The sequence below is a fragment of the Molossus molossus genome, unplaced genomic scaffold, assembly GCF_014108415.1.
Source record: "Molossus molossus isolate mMolMol1 unplaced genomic scaffold, mMolMol1.p scaffold_m16_p_6, whole genome shotgun sequence".
NCBI classification, from domain to species: domain Eukaryota; kingdom Metazoa; phylum Chordata; class Mammalia; order Chiroptera; family Molossidae; genus Molossus; species Molossus molossus.
Window position 1 is genome coordinate 114,493,415 of NW_023425399.1, and position 13,800 is coordinate 114,507,214.

General features: G+C 46.7%; 1 protein-coding gene across 1 annotated transcript in view; it reads right to left on the reverse strand.

Moving 5' to 3' along the window:
* Positions 1-4,313: 4,313 nt before the first annotated feature.
* The window catches only part of NETO1 (neuropilin and tolloid like 1), an 80,080-nt gene continuing 70,593 nt past the window's right edge, over positions 4,314-13,800 (reverse strand). Inside the window, exons 8-10 of the mRNA XM_036245442.1 lie at positions 8,464-8,577; positions 5,521-6,082; positions 4,314-4,374 (exon numbers count right to left, since the gene is read on the reverse strand). Of these exons, the coding sequence (XP_036101335.1) occupies positions 4,314-4,374; positions 5,521-6,082; positions 8,464-8,577 (737 nt within the window). The remainder of the gene's footprint in view (positions 4,375-5,520; positions 6,083-8,463; positions 8,578-13,800) is intronic.

A 13,800-nucleotide genomic window follows, 5' to 3' on the forward strand; every position in this document is an offset into this window, starting at 1 on the left:
GAGGTCAGGGAAAGTCCATTCGTGGAATTGTTCAAAAAGCTTATCCAATTTGAGGAAAACCCACATTCCCGAGGGGAAAGAACCTGGGATAAGTCGATGTAACCGCCTAAGTGAATCTGCAGATGATGTCCGACCTCACTGAATTCAACCCCAGGAAAGACTACGGAGCCCGACCCGTTGAAGTAGCTCTAGGAGAGAACAACGATGGGAAGCAGAGAAGCCGGCACGGCCACCACGTGGCTGCTTCTCCCGCAGAAGAGCAAAGACGCTGACCTCCGATCATCTAATGAAATGGAAGTTCATGGTGGCCAAGCAAACATCACAAGCCTGTTTTACAACAAAATGGCATGTGTCTGAAATCAGGTACCAGGAGATCGCACAGGAGTTTGCTGGTCAGCGCCCACCTGTGCGAGGCACCTGCAAAGCAGGAGACAGAGAGCCCAGCGCAGGCCTCGTGGGTGGTCCCGTGATGACCCGCCTCCCAGGTCTTCCAAGTGAATCCAAACACAGAGCAATCAAATCGAAACAGCTGTCTTCCAGTGAACTGACGTAATGTGTAGTTACATCATTGAAAACATGGCATTACTAAAGCTCTGGTGTAACTAATATTTGAAATCAGTTTATCAAAAATATAATTGTTTCTGAGAACAACATGACTTGAAGCATATTGAAGCATCTCAAAGGTCCTGAAACATCTCCTTCCTTACCTCCACAGCTCTGCCCAGCTGAGAGCGGACCGAAGGTGATACTCAGGGAAGTGGTCTGGCGGTCAGTAAATAGGAGATTTTACTGTATGGATAGATTTCAATACTGGCTTTTAAAGATTCTCTTCCAGCCCTGGCCGGTTTGGCTCAGTGGTTAGAGAGTCGTCCCGTGGACCGGAAAGTCCTGGGTTCGGTTCCCGCCAGGGGCACACACCTCGGTTGCAGTTTGTCCCCGGCCCTGGTTGGGGTCGTGTGGGTGGCGACCAGTTGATGTGTCTCTCTCACATCGATGTTTCTCTCTCTCTTTTCCTCCCTCTCTCCCTCCCGGTCTGTCTGAGGATAAATGCAAAAATGTCCTCAGGTGAGGATTAATAAATAAATAAATAATAAAGATTCTCTTCCAAGTGTGTCCATAGAACATCTCCCAGGTATCATGGAGCGGCCCACACCCAAGCCCCGGCCCCGCGTGGAGAGTGATGGCCAGGGACGAGGGCCCGCCTCCAAGACTCTGCTCAGCGTTATCACTGGTGTCCTGTCCGATCAGTGATGCTCACTGGTGAATATTTTCCAGTATTACCACTGAAGGGGCCTGTTCTTCATTGAAATATTTTCATTTTCCCGTGGAGCTATCGTGTATTTAGTAGATGCAAGAAGTCCATCTAATCACTGTAGTTGGTGTGACTAGATGTTTGTTTTAAGTCTCCACCAGTGGAATTCTGGCGCAAATATCTTTTAGGTGTTGAACTAGCAAGTCAGAAGGCTTGTGTGTCTTCAGGAAGAACTGTGGAGGCTGGAAGGGCTGTAGACAGGACAAGTAAGGGTGAGAGGTTCACCTGGCTGTTTTCCGCCTCGGTGCTGTTGTACGGAGCCTTGACTATCACCCTTTTCTGAGATTATTCACTCGCAGTGCCAAGGGCCCGTGAAGATTGCTAAATAAGGTAATATAAAATATGGCTTCTTAAATTTGAATTAAAGGGCATGAGAGTAGTCATGCTAATAAATAAATCAGTCACGTCAATTTAAAAAGGCTAAATTTTAACACAAGCAATGTGTATAAAAATATGTTGGAAAATAAAAATGTATCTTTATTATATTCAATATATATGTTTTCTATTCACCAGCTTATCACATTCATGGGAGTGACTATTTATGGAGCTTGACATTTTTTTAAAATATAGACTATTCAGAATTGGTGTGATAATTCTTTAATTTTTTTCTATCACCAAAATGTTCTTTTCTTTTCCATTTATTTTTGTGTGTGACATTCTCGAAATTGAATTCCTAACGGGGGTGTGTGTGAGTAGTTAAGCCATGGGCTTTGTAAAGCCGGCATGAGTGACAGGCTACTTTGCCAAAGGACAGAATTTAAACGATAGAATTCAGCAGTTTTGAAAATGTTTGTAAGCAGATCTATAGAAATTCTGGTTAAAATTTCTTTTCTAAGAATGCGCCTTCAGTATTTTAAAAGTATCCAATCCCTGAATCAAACATGAAAGAGTGTGTGTATCATTCAGCAGCAATTAAATATATTAAATGATTTTAATGTATTTCTATTTAAACACATCTTATTTAGCAAGACTTCAGGTATCATACATTCTTAGTATGAACAACCCTGAATGGTGTAATTTGCGTCATAAAATGGCCGGTGGTTTTAAAGCATTTATAAAAGACTTTCCTATTCTAAAACAGGGATTCCAACCCATTTTGGAAACTGTAAACCTCAACGCTGGGCCCAAAACGTGTGAAGAGTTGATACAAAGTGTGTAAGTTTGGTTTTTTCTTACTCCAATAGAAGAAAACATCTCTCTTAACTCAAGTTAGGAAATTATTATACATTTTTATATATCTTTATATAAAAAGTTACAAGGAGCAAGCAGATGATACAAAGAAATGGAGGAGAGACAGCGGTGTTGGGGAATGCATGCTTTTTACAATGTGTCTAAGAGAAAGGATATTTTCCCAACCGAAATATCCAGAACTGACATGCAGGGGGTTTTCTCACACTGTCCGTCAATTCAGTCGTATTGCTAATGGCTTCATCAAAAAACGTTGCTATTGAAGGGTATAAATGGCAAAATACCGATTTCAAAAACTGTTTCTGAAACTGGGTACTTTCTTTTGATATAAAACAAAACAAAAACAAACCAAACAAAGGAAATTGGGGCACAGAGGAAAGACCAAAGGATGAGATTGTTCTTATTGCCATCCAGTAATTTTACTCACTCCTGCATTGATCACGACACCACGGATTTCACAGTCAGGCCAGAAAACCTCGAGCTGCTGTCCCCAGGGCCACAGGGTCACTTTGCACGGGAGCACGTTCAGACTCAGCCAGGAGCGCACTGTTCTCACGCGGGCTATACAGGGACAACGATGCACCTGTGACACAGAGTTCACCCCAAACCGTGTTTTCCCATGAAGCACACTGTGGATAACCGTCGAAGAGACTTGAAGCAACACGGAGACGGCGTGAAGGAACAATGAAGTTGGGGGAGTCTGATTCAGGAACTAATTTCTTCTTCAAGTTTCCAGTAAATCTCAAAATGTATTTAAATACTAAGGAGCACTTGGTGGCCAGCAACCAAATTACGAAATGAACACATCATTGTGCAGCGGGGGTGTCTTGCCGAAGAGAGAACGGATGTCTGTAGTTCTTAAGTTTGGATAAAGGCAGTGGAATGAATTTAGAAATAGGTCCACTTTTCACAACTCACTATAGACTTTTCTTCGCACAGTCCCCGTGTGTGTATAAATAGTTCTCCTCTGAAAACAAAACACAGTTAAAACAAATTCTCCCAGTGAAAAACGCACACAAATACACCACTTTATCGGGGTAATCTAGAGCGAGGGAATGCATCCAGCTAATTCAAGAACAGATGATAGGCCGAAAGAGTTTGTAAGAGATCAGCTGTCAAGCAAATTTTATTGGAGACAAACTAGTCTCGTGTAGAAATAGACTCTTAACTGCTACAAGTAAGAGCTTCCTGACTCAATGACACATTCGATGCACGGACCGCTGGTATTTACGGAACACTGTGCCTTGTCAAGCATTCACTGTAACTTCCTGCATTTTATTTTCATGAAATAAGCGACATATCCATGCAAAAATAAGAGTGCACATATTGTATGGGAACAACCAAATTCTTAGTGTACGAGTTTGGTGTAAAATATTGCCAAATTAAGTCTAAAAATTGTTATCAACTTTATAGATTGACTTCAGTTATAGTGAGACAATGCTCGATTTTTTTCAGTATGAAAACCTCAGGTTTCTTCTGGTATGTCTTTGAAGAGGTCACTGATTTTTGTATCTCTACCTTAACACATGTAAAACCTGTCTTAACTGAACATCCTTTTCAATAACGTTGCAGTACAAGGCTGGATGGTAAGAATATTAATATTTGTTTTAAGGATACAGGTACTAAGAGTGGTCCTTCCATCAGCATCAAATCCATTCTATGAAATGTTAGGAAACATGTTATCTCAAGAAATAGTGAATAAATAGCCCTTTCCCTAAAAAAACTGCAAGACAGTTGCAACAAAACAAAACGAAATGGAATGCAACAACACGGGAGAAGGGACTGAGGCCGTCTGCTTACCTGGGATTTCTGTCTAGACCCTGGTGGTGCTGTATTCAGATTCATGTTTGCTTAGGGACCCAATGAGGCAGAACCTGGAATGTTACGGCTATTTCATTCAACAAAGTAATATTTGCACAGAAATAAATACGCACATACAGATTTACCTAAAAGCATTCCTAAAAATTCATAAAACTAGGAAAATAGATCTTTGCCGTCAGCATGCAAAATATTAAATCAACTAACATACTTTAGGTTTTGAAAGTGTATGATGAACTGAGAAACAATATACTTTACAAACCAAACCAAATGCTACTCAACATGCGAAAAGAAAACTTAAGTAGATGTGATTTGGGGATTTAAAATAATTTTTTCCCCTAAATTTTCCCTCAATGTTTATTCATTTTAGGGCTAATGATACAAAACAGATCATATTAAAAGGAAAAGGAAATCAAATGTTTCTACTAACCTTTGCTGCATTTAAATATAAATATGTAGTATTTTAGCATATCATGCTGCCCTATGCAATGTGTAATACAAGTGTTATGTAATACATGGAAAAAGTATTTTCATTTTCATACCAAAAATAGAATACATTATGTTGCAAAATATGCTATTTCTACATTAAAATTATTCCACGAGATGAGTTAACCATCTCGGTAAGGCAATTATTTCCAAATATCATTTCATAGATTTAAAAAACATAAAGATTGGGCCCAGCTGGTGTGGCTCAGTGGTTGAGCGTTGACCCATGCAGGTCGCTGGTTTGATTCCCAGTCACGGCACATGCCCAGGTTGTGGGCCAAATCCCAGTGGGGGGCGTGCAGGAGGCGGCCAGTCGATGCTCTCTCTCATCGATGTTTCTCTCTCTCCCTCTCCCTTCCTCTCTCTCCAAAATCAATAAAAAAAATAAATTTTTAAAATAAAAATGTAAGGATTGGGACAATATTCGTGACCGTGTGTAAGCAAACTGGCCATGTAAACATGTGATATAAATCGGAACCTATGTCCGTAGATGTAAGTGTTCGATGAGTGTGGAGGTTAGTGACCCCTGGTGGGCGCGCTGTCACACGCGTGCCCCGGGCCTGGCGGGCATGGACAGGGAGGAAAGGGAGAACACACGGGACACCACGTTAAACCGCCCTTGGGAAGGGGAACCGAGAGAGGAAGACAACCCCGCCCCGTCCGGGAAGCGCTGCATCCTCGGGTGGGGTTGTCACAGAAAACCGACGGGTACTGACCGCTGGACGGCCTTGTCGTGCCGGGACAGCCTGTGGCTGGTGGTGGGCACCTCCTCGATCTCGTCGATGTCGCAGGCGTCGGCGGCCTCCTGCGAGTAGCTGTGTTTCATGACCAGGATGCTCCTCCTGCTGGGGGCCGGGCCCGGGGCCTTGCCCGGCGGCGGCGGCGGCAGCTCGGGGGTGGCGGCCGCGTCCCGGGCGCTGAGGTTGCTGCGGCTGCCCCTCGCACTGGACAGCCGGGCCCCACAGTGGTGGTCGTGGGCGCACTTGGACGGGGCCCTCCGCAGCTGGTGGGGGTGCTCCAAGTCCTCGGCCACGTCGGCGAAGTCGGCCGCGGCCCCCGCGCCCCTCAGGGTGCAGAGCTCGTAGTGGGGAGGCTCGAACACCTCCTGGAACGCCGTCTGGTCCAGGTCCGCCTTCCTCTGCACGTACTTCTTCCGCGGCTGCTTGATCTGCACCACGACGGAGATGATGATGAGGAGGATGACGATGCAGGAGGCCCCGCCGATGACCGTGCCGCTGGTGCTGGTGAGCTGGTCCAGCAGGCTGGCCTTCCTCTTTCCTGGGTCGAGAGTGAGGAGGAGAAGGTGAGACACACGCCCGCCCGGCCCGTGCTCGCGGGGTCCCAGCGGCCACGACGCGGCCCGGGCCCGTGGCTGGGCTGGAGTTCTTAAAAATTAAGAAGTATTTAAAGTGACGCTCAGTGATCTTTGCAAAGAAACAAAAATGGTCACTTTTCACAAGGACCCCGTTTTCCAGCCTCCGACCGACATCCCTGCTGCTCTGTAAACGAGTGTTTGCAGAAGGTTGTGAGGCCTTCCGAGGGGCATTGGGAACCATCTCTTTATTTTAAAAGCAGGATTTATTTCCCGGCCGGCTTGAGCATCGACCCACGCACCAAGAGGTCCCGGCTCGATTCCCAGTCAGGACACATGCCCAGGTCGTGGGCCGATCCCCAGTGGGGGGTGTGCAGGAGGCGGCCAGTCCATGTTCTCTCTCATCCATGTTTCTCTGTCTCTCTCCCTCTCCCTTCCTCTCTCTCTAAAATCAATACAGAAAACATGTCAGAAGCAGTATTTGTTTCCCTGCGGTACAAGGGAGGGGACCGTGAGTGTGCCCGTGTCTGAGGGAGCTGGTTCCGACGTGGACACTGAAGGCACAGCAGTACCACGGTTCCGAACCAGACGGATTATTAAACTTCAAGACAGACAACTTGGAAATGGTGGCGGGCAGGGCCCTGGGCCGCTCCCCTAATGGACAACCATACCTGCTAAAAATTATGTTTAAAAAGCCATCGAACCCTGGCCGGTTTGGCTCAGCGGTTAGAGCGTCGGCCTGCGGTCCCGAGAGACCCGGGTTCGGTTCCCGCTAAGGGCACGTACCTCGGTTGCAGTTTGTCCCCGGCCCTGGTTGGTCGTGCGGGTGGCAGCCACTCCATGTGTCCCTTCACATCGATGTTTCTCTCTCTCTCTGTTCCTCTCTCCCCCTCCTACTCTACCTGAACAAAAAATGGAAAAATGTCCTCGGGTGAGGATAAAAAAAAAGCCATCGAGCTAAGGTCTGGGAAAGGGCCCTAATGGCAAACGGCGGTAGATTTACTCAGATGAGTCTGTTTCCTTAAGGTCGGTGAGCGCCTGAGACGTTACAAGCATCTGCATTCCCGGGTCATCAGAGTGACAGTCTGCTCTGGGGACTTCAGACACGCGGGGCTTCCTCCCCCCACAGCTCCTCGAGGAGAGGGACAGCAGCTGCCCAGCAGGGGGAGCCACCTGCCCAGGGGGACGAGCCACCTTTCTCACCCCCTCCCAGTGCCGTGGCCACTGTCTGGGCTCCCTTCCTGCCCCAGCCGCACTGGTAGCCCGAGGCTCAGACCAGGCGCCGAGGAGGCCGGGCCCGCTCACTCGCGGGTGGAACCACCTGGAGAGGCCAGTGGAGAAGACCAGATGCTACCACCTTCCCCCGGGCCCTGGTCATAAAGCTGTCCCCGTCCCCTTCCTCCCGAGCCGTGGCGCAGAGGGAGTCCGACAGGAGGGCAGACGGACTGCGGCTCCCCCTGAAGGTTACCGTCCGTGGATCGGAGGTGCCCACGCCCCCGGAAATCTCCCAAACAGCAGAAATGACCAGTGCTGGACGCGGAGTCTTCACAGAATGACTCCCCAGCCATTGCCAAGCGCTCCTCGGACAGAAACTCGATCATCGCCACATCCCACCTTCAAACGTTTGCCACGGGTCCCCTTCCTGCGTGAGCGCGGGGCCCAGGGCTGCGTCTACCCTCAGAAGGCGTTTCAGTGGATCATACTGGGCTTTGGGCAGGAAAGAGTCACCTGCCGCGTCTTTTCCTTTGCAAACGGTTCACAGTGAGTGGCCAAGAGGTGTGTGAACCCTTCAGCCTCGCTGCAACACACAGCAGTGTAACCGAGCCCGGGCTCCGGTCCCCAGGAACGCACTTTGGGCACAGGCTGGAGGAGGGGGAGGATGGGGAGCTGCTGTCCTTGGAAGGGAGGAGAAGCCTTCTGGTTCCCCACACGGAAGCTGAGTTTCAGAGGCTGGAAGTAACAAGCGCACCCCTGCCTTCCACGCACTTTCTCTGCGCAGCAGGTGCACCGAGGTCCACGCGCCCACCTGGGTAACGACAGGTGCCACCCAGACGCAGGGCACCAGGTCTGGTGGGAACCCCGCGTGTCCCTCTGTGGCCCTGCAGGCTCCCCTCCAGAGATGCCCCCATGAGCGGTCATAGCCGCCGGAGGGACCACTGTGCATTAATCATGACATACTTCTGGCAACAGCGCCCAAAAAGGCAAAAAGCAGGCTTCCCGAGCGATGCTCCAGCCCCGAGCTCCCAGGGGCCCGGCGCCGCACCTTCGGGCTGCCTGACGCACAGCCCACTGGCGAACGTGTCCCTGCCCGGAGCGGGTACTGCCGCCTCCGAGGACCAGCTCTTACCTTTGCAGTGGTTTTCGTCCCAAGGGTACACGCAGTTCTGAAGTCCATTGCACACCAGGGTGTGGTTGATGCACATGTTACTGTGGCAGAAGAACGTGTCGCCTTCGCAGGGAGCTGATGGCAAGAGAGAGAGACAGGGGAGGTGTGACTGGGGCTCCGTGGGAAGCCGTCTGCAAATCTGAAGCAAAAGGCTCGCAGCAGTGACTTCCCCTCCCGACTGAGACCAAGGACCGGACCTTCCTCCTCAGCAGGGTTGCAGAGGGTCCTTACTTCCGGAGCTGCTAAGGGAGCTGGCAGCCCTCCAGAGATGCCAGCCGATAACGGGCACGGGGCTACCATCATGAAGATGAAATCTGTTATGGATGTGGGTTCTTTGGTTACCTTGGTGCACTCATGTAGCGAAGCATTGTGCTTTACGTTCTACCTGTGCACGCTTGGCTGTACCGAGCGAAAAGGCTCATTGCAATATTGAAATAATGTTGACAAGTATAAACCTACAAGACGCTAATGAAAAAGCTTGTGTATTAGACAAAACCCGATAACACTATTCAAGCAGATGAGAAAAAACAGCGTCATGAGAATTCAGAACAGGAGAAAATGAATCATGAGCAACAAAAGAAAGAGATATATTATTCTCATCAACTTTTAACATGTATATGGTGGTGAACTTGGCTTTGTAGGAATTTCACAGTCTGGTAACTTGAGGCCCATGGTCCGTGATCCCCAGGTTATAAGTGCAGTGAGGGTGATGGGGGTACCCCTAAGAAGGAACACATCAGTGTGGGAAATATGGCCACATAAATATGACAAATAGTAAAGAGTTTGATTTGGCAAAGACAAAAAATGTTAGATATGACTTCAATATTAGGAAAAATGCTTTGCTTTCATTATCAAAGTCATAAAATACTTAGAAAAATCAGTTGATGGGGTCATACTACCTTAGAAATTTTGGTATCTAGACAAAGCTATTTTCTGTTTTAATTTTTGTCATCATCCTAAATATTTCATACGATGTAATTTTGTGTTTATCTTTCTCAGTAACAGTTCTGTGACCCTTGGAAGCATAGATGTTATAGAAATACTAGATACCACCCATATTCGATACTACGTGTAATTTATAGTGGGTAATTAACCAGCAAAGGTTTATCAATGATCAATATTATCTAAATAGCACAATCACATTATAATTGATTTTCCAGCTTTAAACTGTATATTGCAGATATTTGAGAAAGTTACTATCTTTTCTGTTGTAAATCCTCACTCGAGGATACTTTTTCCGTTGATTTTCAGAGAGAGTAGAAGTGGGGAGAGAGAGATCGATGTGAGAGAGACACGTGGACTGGTTGCTCCCACACGCACCCTGACTGGGGCCTGGGATGGAACCTGCAACCCAGGTACGCGCCCTTGACTGGGAGCCAACCCTGAGACCCTTTGGTGCGAGGGCTGGCGCTCTGACCACTGAGCTCACAGGCCTGGGTGAAAGTTCACATCTTTACATGAATCTTGATCTTTGAACAGCGTGGGTTTGAGCCACACAGGTCCACGTATACATGGACCTTTTTTCAGTCAACACTGTAAATGTCTTTTCTCTTTCTTATGACTTTCTTAATAATGCGTTCTTTTCTCTAGTTTACTGTATTGTAAGAATACAGCGTATAATACACGTAAGACATGTGCTGATCTCCGTTTGTGTTATTGGTGAGGCTCCGGCTCGTAGCAATTACTTCGGGGAGAATCGAGAGCGGGTGAGGGAGACGGCTGCTGACCTCACTCTGGTCAAGGTCAACTGTGCTCGTTATATTAATCAAAATGGTCAGGGAAACACTTTGCATAAGGCAACTTCGTAGATTTTAACACTCTTAGAGGAACCCTTAAAAGAGAAAAGTTTGAGTTTGGAAAATCAAATAGTGGAATAAAGATCTGACCAACACCAGCAAGGTGAATCTTGCCCCCCGCCCCCAACCCTTCTCAGAAGAATGGAGTTTTTCTTCCTTCTGCTGGTTTGACTTTAGGTCTCTGGTTAAAGAGTTAAAAAAAAAAAAAAAATGGAACAGTCATTTTGAAAAGAGAAAAGGATTAAAGAGTAGAAAATTACAGGAGTCTTTTGGAAAAGTATTCTGTGGAACACTGTATTGGCTAGCAGTTTGTCCAGCGTTGTGCAAACCCTTTATAACGTACGCTTTCATGGCCCAGGGCGTTACTGTGAAAATCTGCTTTTTGTAAGAGACTCAACGTGAACTTCTGCAGTGAGCCGCAGTGTCTGCTGCAGGTGTGTTTAGCCCCGTGTGCAAAGAACAAAGAGAACTTCTCTGCACCCCGACGGCAGGGGCTGCAAAATACTTCAGGAAAAAATGTGCACGACGGGTTACCTGACAAATTGCAGCAGTTTTGAAAATACAGCTATCCACCAAGTGAAGAATACCTTTGACAGAGCATACATCTTGATCTACCAGAATGAGCTGGAAAATGTATTATAATTCCTGTTAAATAGGATGGGTTAGTTTATAAAAGAATAAATATGTGAAAACGACTACATTCTGTGACTGAGTGAACTCTAGAAGCAGGTCAGTAAGAGCACTGAGGCTGGAATCCCAAGTTCTCCCAACGTGACCTTGTTCCAGATTCTGCTGTTTGGTCCTTGGGAACACGTCTTATAAACTCCCAGTGTGTCCCAGTATCAGTGGTGAAAGGGTGCTGGTTGAACTGGAATGGAACAGGGGAGCCAGGACTCTCAATAAATCACATCCTGACCCGCCTCTTTACATCCAATAATGATGCAAATGTGCCACTTAACTGGGATCATCCGGCTTTTGAAAAGTATTACCATTCAGGTACTAGTCCGACTTTTCTCCCCTTCCTTTGCTAATATATGTAGAATTGCTACGCAAACGACCATAAAACAAACAAGTGAATCTTGCCAAGGCTAAAGGAAAAAAAAAAGTGTGTAACAACTTACAATCCTCAAACAAAAACCAATTTTGTTTCCTAGACACCAGAACTGAAACCTATCAGAATCTGAATTTTCGCGATATTGTATGTCTGGGTATTTCTCGCATAAATCCAAACAGGCAATGGATAATGAAAGAGTTTCATTTCTATCTCTTGCTAAAAAGATTCAATGGCACCTTTCTTACTCCCAAATCAAGCTACGTTCTCACTGAGTACACTGGGGTCGCCCACATGACTTCCCCCTGCCCCCAACACACGCCTGGTGTCCTTAGCTCAGAGGTCACACAGCATTCTCTTCCTCTGTCTGTCCATGCAGCTATCCAAACCACAGCAGAACGGCACTTTCAACCCAGCTTTGCAATATTCCAATCTAATAGAGAGTTCTCTTTTTCTTAAATTCGGTTATAATTTCCAAAAGAGTTCAACACAGTATGTATGCTTATCATCTTTCCTGGAAGTCCTTTGAGGCTGGGTGCGTGACTTTAAATTTTGCATGTTTTAAAAATCTCTTATGTGGCTTAGCAGTTTTAGGCTTGTAGTACATATTCAGCAGATAGTTTGCATTGATAAACGTTACCGAGTGGATTCAGCGCCGGCCAGGCTGCGTGCCTGGGGACCCCAGAGAGCTGACTACTCCCACAGGTGTGTTCGCGCGTGGAAAATGCATTTGCGTTCAGTGCCACGACTTTCCAGCACAACGCAAGCGGTGGTGTTCTCGGAAAGTCAACCTCGGCATCATTTCTGTGCTCTCGCCCTGTTGCTGAGAAATGCACATTCTGCCGTTTTGCAGAGAACACATTCTACTGAGACATTCAGTGTGCGTACCTCAAAAGCTATTGCCTCTTGAAAGCTAGCACTTTTATCTCCTCAGGTGACCTGGGAGAAACTCGAAGTGAAGGTTTACTTGTAATAAGACGGCAGCTAAGAAAGCAGTACTCACAATGCAGAGGAACTCCATCCGACAGGCAGTTCCCAAGAACACTTTCTTGGGGTTTTTTAAATTCTCACATGCTCCCCTTCTTACCACGAGGTGGCAGCACGCACCACACTTTGAAATAGCTTCCCGCTCCAGCAGGATGCTTCAACCCTGAATGCGTCTGGCGTAAACAACGTTTGTTGTGTCTATTTGTTCCTGATTCGTAAGACATGAAAACTTCAGCAGGAGACAACCAAAAGAATTCTGAGCATATCTGAATTAGGTAAGGGCACGCGAGAGAGAGAAAGGTAGCCTCAAAGGAAGTTTTATTTAAAATTTGAATAAAGAATCAGGTAACATCTATGCTACAATGTTAGAGGTTTAGTCATGATTTTTCATTATTTCTCAGTATCTTGTCACATGCTTATAACTGATGTTTCCAGTGAGGAATTCAAAGACTTTAACTTAGAATGCTAAAGGTGCGCATGCTCATTCTAACCATTAGAGGTGCCCCCCCCCATTTCATGTTAAATTCAGAAATCCATTCAATACGATCCAGGAAATACTAAAACATAATGGAAGTAAAAACGGCAGATTTCTTTTTGAAATATTGATCTTTGAAATGCCTGTGTTTTATAGTTAATAAAATTCACTGGTAGCTTAGTTCAAAGCCAAAGAATATCAGACTTTATCAAGAAAATCTGGACATAGAAGTGATGCTCGATCCCACTTTCCCTTAAAGATCACGGCATTATCTAAACAACAGCTCAGGGCTCACGGCCAGGTGCCGCCCCAAAGTGCCCGCCGCCATCCCAGATCCACCCCTTCTCCCTGCGCCTGCTCTCTGCGAAACCTTCGCTTTCAGCCTTTCATTTGACGGCCGTCACAAGTTCACTGTCTGTGCTGGCCTGTGTGTGTGCACAGCCTCACACACACACACACACACACTCACATACATGTGTGCATGTGTAAACACACACACAGGCTCACACACTCATATACACACTCACATACATGTGTGCATGTGTAAACACACACACAGGCTCACACACTCATATACACACTCACATACATGTGTGCATGTGTAAACACACACACAGGCTCACACACTCATATACATACTCACATATATGTGTGCATGTGTAAACGCACACACAGGCTCACACACTCACCAGATCATACACTCACGCACACACTCACATACATGTGTGCATGTGTAAATGCACACACAGACTCACACACGTGTGCATGTGTAAATGCACACACGCAAGCGCGCGCACACACACACACACCCCTTTGCTCTCCCACATCCGCTCTGTCTGACCCTCACGTCCAGTCTCACAGTGGATGGAGATGGTCGCAGAAACAGTGGAAGGCAGCCGGGAGGACAATTACACGCCCTGGCTTCATTTCTTGAATTCCACTTTGATCAGCTCAGAAGACTTCGATTCATTAAAACTTTCTGATGCTCT